At 36.8% G+C, this 7,725-nt stretch overlaps 1 protein-coding gene across 2 annotated transcripts; it reads left to right on the forward strand.

Moving 5' to 3' along the window:
* The first annotated feature begins 705 nt into the window (after positions 1-705).
* On the forward strand, positions 706-2,809 carry LOC138128107 (uncharacterized). Of its 2 annotated transcripts, none has more exons than XM_069044303.1 (3): positions 706-974; positions 1,015-1,191; positions 1,241-2,809. In XM_069044303.1, the coding sequence occupies exons 1-3, from the start codon at positions 831-833 to the stop codon at positions 2,564-2,566; spliced, it is 1,647 nt and encodes a 548-aa protein (XP_068900404.1). In that variant the 5' UTR covers positions 706-830; the 3' UTR covers positions 2,567-2,809. The 2 variants fall into 2 exon arrangements, with proteins under 2 accessions (XP_068900404.1, XP_068900405.1); XM_069044304.1 differs by having other exon boundaries at positions 709-974; positions 1,030-1,191.
* Positions 2,810-7,725: the final 4,916 nt, after the last annotated feature.

A 7,725-nucleotide genomic window follows, 5' to 3' on the forward strand; every position in this document is an offset into this window, starting at 1 on the left:
TTTTTTTATTATTGGTACTTAATAGTATGGGTCAAATAAAAATTACTCAAAATATATTTAAATAACAATAAGCTCTTTACAGAAGATATTTTAAAGATGTTGTAGAGTATTTGCTGTCAGATTTTGTTCTTGAAAAATGAGATTCTTTCGTTATTATCTTGTCAAAAAAAAAAAAAGAAATAAATACGCGACTTCATTCTAAGAAAGTATTAACTGGATTAAGTAGATGTCTATAATGAATTTAAGTTTTGTCAAAGTTATCGATAAAAGAAAATGCTTCAGTTGCCGTATATGCAACAGATTATACACACTTATGAAGCGAGACAAGATTCGATGAACGGATTTTATGTCAAGTTTCCAGTATTTCTTTCTTTTGACTCTAAATATTAATATTTAATCAGTCCAATTTTACTAATGAGTATAATGTAATGCAATTTACTAATTGTATATTCTATTTTCGTGCATTCTACATAAAAATACTCAGCTTTTGCATTTTAAAAAATCTTCACGACTTCTATTTGACAATGACAGGTTCCCACAGAATAAAAAATCTGTTATCGAATCAATCGGCATTCTGTTGCACAAAAGCCTGGTTGCATTTCTAACTTACAGTTACCAGACAGTTCCTTACTTTTAGGTTTTTGTAAATAAAGTTTTTACGAAAGGATACATTTTTTTACAATATTTCTATTTAAATTGTAGTACACGTGTGCGGCGTAGAGGGCGCTGGCGGATCGGCGTCGTCAGCTGTCATTTAAAAATTGACATATATGTAAATAATTATCAATAAAATAAGAAATAATTAATGTAAACGTAAACAGAAAGAAACCATGTCAGGTTACAAGCGCGTGAATTTCTACGAACTGTGCAGACTGTGCGCCACGAACCAACAAAAGGACAAAACTCACATATTCCAAGAAGAGGGACGCAAAATTCAGCTACAAAACAAGATTCAAAGTTGTTTATCGTTAACAGTGAGTATGGCAAACCGGTAACTCTCACAGAAACCGAAAGCCCCCTTGTATGCAGGTCTGCGAAAACGATTTCCTGCCCAAAGTCGTGTGTTCCAAATGTCTTCGTACTTTAGAAGTGTGCTACTCGTTCAGACAAGAGTGCGTCAGTTCGGAGAGCATGCTGTCGAGTTACTTTAAGAATTTCAGGTATACGGAAGATTTCAAAAAATCCGGCAAGGTTAAACCCAAGAAAAAACCCTTTTCCCATACTGATGGGTGCGTTTTAGGTGTACATCAAGGACACGGCGACCAAGTGCACAGTGCCCAAATTCCAGCAGACCACGGAGGCGGCGACGTCGGCCCCCACGAATGTGGTCAACACGAACACGTTCGCGACAGTGAACGAGCTGAAACCGATGGAACACGTGCCCTTCTACACGATACAGCTACCGGCGATCATAAATCAGCCAATGGACAACAAGGTGGTGAAAAACGAGTCGAAAATCCTCCAAAACCCCGCCAATCAAGTACAAGGACAGGTCGGTTATAATCTCAACACGATCAATCTGGCCGCGATCAAAGCCATACCGAAAGTGGGAACGAACGAGGGGTTGAGCAACGTGGTGGTGAACGCGAACGGCGAAGTCATAAATATCGCCCAACTGGTGGATTTCGAGTCGATCATCGGTCAGGCGAATTTGCAAAAAATCAAAGTGAACAACGGGGCGAAGCCCGCGAGGAAAGACAAAGAGGAGCCGATCATCAAGATCGACCTGACGAACAGCGAAGTGGAGGCGAATTACGACACGGGACAGGCGAAGTTCGACAAGGTGGCTCCCGTCAAGAGCAACAATCAGAAGTTTGCATACACGATCAAAGTGGAGGACAACAAAGTGAACCCCTCTGTCATTTTCAACAACTTGCCCGAGTTCAATCAAAACAACTTCAACGGGTACAACGGGAATTTGTACTCGCCGAATCTGCTGAACGGCGCCGGGGGCAACGGCATAGTCGCGGCGCCGAACATCATCTGCAACTCGACGGTGGAGCCCTCCACGGTCAACCTGAACGTCCTCAACCAGGACCTGAACCAGCAGCCGCAGCCTTTCCCGCAACGCAACGTACAACCCAACTTCACCTCGAACATGGTGACGAGTCAGCAGCCGTCGAAAGTCGCGCCCGGGGGCAGCCCCGGCGAAGAACTGCAGACGTCTCAGGTGAACAACCAAATCGTGAAGAGCCACGTGTGCGAGATCTGCCAGAAGAGCTTCAAGCGGAGGGAGCACCTGTACCAGCACGTCAAGCTGCACACGGGCTTCAGGCCGTACACGTGCGACAACTGCAACAAGTCGTTCATGCGGAAGGAGCACCTCTTGAGGCACATGACGTCGCACAGCGGCCAGAAGAACTTCACGTGCAACATCTGCGACAAGAGCTTCTCGCGCAACGACAATCTGCTGAAGCACAAGAAGACGCACGACAAGCAGGCCAGTTACACGTGCGACATTTGCCAGAAACAGTTCGTCATGAAACATTATTATTTGGCGCACAAACTGACCCACGACAGTGACCGGTGCAGTCTAGCCAACGTGTGGAACGTCCTCAAGACGTAGGATTTTTTTTGTTCGTGTATTCGACCGAGCTTTAATATTGTATAATCTCATAATATGGTACAAACTTAGTATTAATCTTTATTTATTATTTATTTATTTATTAGAATTCGATTTGCGTACGACCAAACCAAAAACATTAACTTGAGAAGCTAGTCTTTATTTAATTTATTTCTTGTTTTTGTAAATATGTATCCATTTTGGTTTCATGTATTTTGTTCAATAAAATAGATCGAACATGAAGGAGCTTGTTGAAAATGATTTAGTAACTTTCATGAGTGCCACGTGAGGGTTGGTATCAGTTACGTTGGCACTAAGACGTTGGTGACTAGCGGCCGGATTACGTTAAGTTCAAAGTGAATAAAAATTCAAGAAATTCTGTATTATTTGCGGTAAGATTGATTAAATTTATATTCAAATTACCTAAAAACTTGCCATAAACAAATGTGGTTGTGAAAAAACCCCCGATGAAACAAATGATTTGTGCTTAAATAAAATCTCGACCTTGATGACTTAACCGTCGAAAAAGTAATTATTTGGGATTAAATTTACCTTCAAATTTCAAAAGACGTTGTCATAAGCATGTTTTCGGGGAATATTCTAGTTTATAAGTCCAAAAAAAAAGATGTTTCTAATAATATTTTCTTGATTGTGGCAGCACTGGCAGCCATTTGAGTACTTTTTGCGGGATGTAAGTACCTAATCAATCGCTTATAACAAGCGTAATTGTAGTGTTATTTGTTTGAATAAATTTATATAACATGTCAAAACATAATAAAGTTGTGCACAAAAGACCGAAAGTAAAATGTTTTATGGTTTAAAAAATCCGTAAGAAAGGACAAAATATTCTGACGTAGACCAGATCACCTCCGCAAACAAACGAAACCATAAGGAAATCAAAGATTAGGACGAAACGTTCCTGTAGCATCGTAGTATCTAATTTAATCAACCATTACAAGTGGCACTCTTTAGGTTGGTATGTGTTAATATTAGTTATGTTGGTACTGCGACATTATTGACAAATGGTGATGTCATTGCATAAATTCAAAATGTATTTATAACAACTCTAACAATCCAACATTGTCAGGGATAAGCTTGGCCAAATTTGGGTTCCAATTAGTTAAAAAGTTGTGATAAATAAACTTCCTTGTGTCGTTTCGTTACAAACCAAATGCCATTATCATTATTAATGGAAAGACGAATCAAATTTGAAGTATTTTTTGTAAAGCCGAAGTTATGCGTGTTTATGAAACAACTCAGATTGGCAAATTTGAACTACATTATTTAAACAAAACAGAATTTATTGTCGTTTTGCTTACAGTGTAAGTACCAGAACTGATAACTTGAAATTACGAACCATTCTCTCTTTCCTTGTAACCGGAAATAGTGTCATTTTAATTTACTACGGTGTAAGCAAGAAGAATAAAATGCTTCCTAATTTCTCTTTGTTGCAAATTTTTTATGGCTGATGACACATATTAAGTTGGTAACATAATTATACATACATGACAATTAATACATTAATGACAATTATTGTTAATGCTTCGAGAATTACGTTTTTGGACCTTGGCATAGAATCTTTTTTGTAGAAGATAAAATTCCTTAACGCAATGCAGCGACGGTCGTATTGTAATTATTGTGCAATATGATCAGCAAAATAAAAGATAAGGGGCGGCTATGGCAAACCAAATTTCTGCAAACGTGCGGCGTAACTTAAAAAACTGTCACTTGTGTCAATTTTGACATTTAGGTGAATTTTATTTGAAAAACGGTTTTCACACGAGAATCCAAAATTCATGCCAGAGTCACATTTGCTAAATGATAACGAAGAAAAGGTTTATCAGCACGTTTGTTTGTTGATCACATTGTACGAGGTGATCAAGAAGGACTGTTTGACTTTGTAACCGGAAATAGTGTCATTTTAATTTACTACGGTGTAAGCAAGAAGAATAAAATGCTTCCTAATTTCTCTTTGTTGCAAATGTTTTATGGCTGATGACACATATTAAGTTGGTAACATAATTATACATACATGACAATTAATACATTAATGATAATTATTGTTAATGCTTCGAGAATTACGTTTTTGGACCTTGGCATAGAATCTTTTTTGTAGAGGATAAAATTCCTTAACGCAATGCAGCGACGGTCGTATTGTAATTATTGTGCAATATGATCAGCAAAATAAAAGATAAGGGGCGGCTATGGGAAACCAAATTTCTGCAAACGTGCGGCGTAACTTAAAAAACTGTCAATTGTGTCAATTTTGACATTTAGGTGAATTTTATTTGAAAAACGGTTTTCACACGAGAATCCAAAATTCATGCCAGAATCACATTTGCTAAATGATAACGAAGAAAAGGTTTATCAGCACGTTTGTTTGTTGATCACATTGTACGAGGTGATCAAGAAGGACTGTTTGACTTTGAGTTGGTATTACTGAATTTTATTTTTAAATGGTACAACTGGAGTAACTTGCGGTTATTGACCGCTTGACACTGACAGCTGCATCATTGACAAGTAACGTTTGACATTTCAAATTAAATTAAATACCTATGTTTGTGAATCTGCTCGAAAATCTAAAACAGAGTTTAGTCGCCAAATTGGGGGCACTTCGGGCATTTCCTTTGTTTAATTTTTAGATAATTGTTCAGCATTTCAAGTTTAATTTCTTTTTACCGTTAATTTTTACTCTCATAACCTGCCATTTTGTCGCAATTAAAGTTACGTCAGGCATTGAACTATGCAGGCTGTTTTTTAAATGCTAGTACAAAAAAAAGACTTGTAATAGGAAAAATTATCTAATAAAAGTCTTTTTCACGGTGTGATCAAGAATGACAATCTGTTGGTAACAATGAAATTTGGCTAATTGAAATTTACTATAAAAGGTTCATTTTTGTAATAGCATAAACATAACCGGCATAACCAATAGTTATTTATTTAACGAGTTCGTGTGTAAATTGGGCTTTTTTTGGTATGAGTGGGTCAGATTAAAACGCGAGTGAAACGAGCGTTTTAAAGGCCCACGAGTGCCAAAAAAAGTCCAATTTACACAAGAACGAGTTGAATACAACGTTTTTTTGTTCGACGACCCCTTTAAAGGCTCCAAATCGCTTAAAATCTTTAAAATTAACTTGACGTTTCGTTTTGACAAGTTGTCACATTTATCAAAATCCGTTCACATAGAAGAAAATTCTCAAATTCTGCCAGTGTCGAACAAAAAAAATGTTTTTAATGTCTCAAGTTAAAAAATCCGGTCAGTGCCAATTACGAGGCAAAAAATACCAGTATTTTTCAATTGTTTCATTGCCAGCAGACTCAGTCATTGTTGATCACGCTGACTTTGGTATCATAAAGAGCCTTTGTGAAACTAAAAGTAGTGTCACAATAGTATATTGTTATACGTGTTGCACAAGGCAGTCTATTGTCGAACGAGAGGGTCTAGAGCACGACGAACGCAATGAGGAGTGCTCTAAAGGAACGAGTTTCACAACATGTCTTGTGAAACCAGTGTAACATGCTATTTTTTCTACATCGGCATCATTAATTTAGTTACACTCGTTTTATAAGACGCACTGTGACATTCGTTCACAATCAAGGTTCTTATAAAAGTCGTATAATAATATACTATTGTATAATCAGCGCAAAACATTGTGTTTTTAGAATAAAGTTTTTTTGCTCTGCGGCCGAGGATAAGCGGATTAAATTTTTAATTAGTTTTATACCTACCTCTCCAAAAGGCAGATGTTTATGTGTTGATTGTGTTATTTGAGCTAAACTTTTGTGAAAATGGAACGTTTATTTTCAAATATTGCATACACAGATATGTATTGTGCTGTGTGTGAAGCGTGCGGGAGTGGTCCTCGAGCCCAGAGAATTTCCGTGCGACTTCTTCTACATGAAGGACTTGGTATATTCGATCCCGATTGATACAATTGAAGTTTTAAGAGAACAGGTAGGAAATGCTGCCACAATAATTCCCAATAACAGAGGAATGCTGGAAAGAGTGGAAAAATTTCATCGGCGCCTTCATTATTGTATTGACAATAACGGCGGTTCCTTTGAACACTTCTTGTAATGATTAGTGTGATTACTCTGATTACTTCATGAGAATTTTTACGCATTACTACACTAATTTTAAGAGTCAATATTATTATCTGAAGTATGAGCGATTCATTAGGGTCAGTTTATAATATTTATTATTTAAATTGTTTTCAGTTAATATCTACCATATGATTCTCTTTTTTTTTTCTCCTCCACCCTTATCAATTATCATTATAGGTCACAGCAACGGGCGCAGCAGTTAGCAAAAAACAAGTGAAAGTTTTCTTGCATTTGTTTTTAGTTCTTCGCTTATCGGCATCGGCGAAACAAATAAAAATTTCATCGAAGTTGAATTGTCTAAATCGGAATGAAACTAAAATAAGTTTGTTTTACGTTTTTCTTGAATACTGCTATTTTTGTTCTTGCAATTTTTATAAATAAAATTAATACAATACCTGATATGCACCAGCTTATTTCTTTTTTGACATTAGATTTTAATCCTTGGTGACGTAATTTTTAATAATCAACAAAATTAAGGTGGTATTAGTTACGTTGGCACCGCAACAGTAGTGACAGACGGCAAGTTGATTGCGAAAATTCAAACTGAACAATTCGCAAACATTAAAAAATGTAACATTACTTTCAGTGAGGTGGTTAAATTTACTTTCAAATTGCTCAAACACTTGCGCTAGACAAATTTCTTTTGAATGAATCGAAGTTGTGGCCATTGTTTGAACAAAACAAAATTTATTATTTGCCTGTTTATGGTGCAACAGAAGTGCTAATTTAGGTATGTACACAATAAATTACGACACAATTAGTGTTTTTTTAACCGGAAATAACGAGTTCTCTAAAATCACGGTTGAAACGGAATAATTAAAATAAAACTTCCCCTCAGTTTGTAATTCCCCATTATTGGTGACACGTTTTAGGTTGGTACCGCGTCTGTTGGTACTGGCGCCTTATTGACAAGCGGTGACCTGATTTTGCAAATTTAAAACGAACACATTCAGACTCGCAAGAATTCAGAAAGTTTCTCATTATTTACGGTAAGATCGATTAATTTCCATTTAAATTCGTCCAAGTTGAACGTCGTATATCCCTTAAAACAAATAAAA

The sequence above is a fragment of the Tenebrio molitor genome, chromosome 4 (genome assembly GCF_963966145.1).
Source record: "Tenebrio molitor chromosome 4, icTenMoli1.1, whole genome shotgun sequence".
NCBI classification, from domain to species: Eukaryota; Metazoa; Arthropoda; class Insecta; order Coleoptera; family Tenebrionidae; genus Tenebrio; species Tenebrio molitor.

Excerpts from the sequence above, each read along its gene's own strand:
- LOC138128107 (XM_069044303.1), top strand. The coding sequence starts at position 831 with ATGTCAGGTTACAAGCGCGTGAATTTCTACGAACTGTGCAGACTGTGC. Across the intron at positions 975-1,014 it reads AAAGTTGTTTATCGTTAACA|CCCCCTTGTATGCAGGTCTG; the intron begins GTGAGTATGGCA and ends AGAAACCGAAAG. Across the intron at positions 1,192-1,240 it reads ATTTCAAAAAATCCGGCAAG|GTGTACATCAAGGACACGGC; the intron begins GTTAAACCCAAG and ends GGTGCGTTTTAG.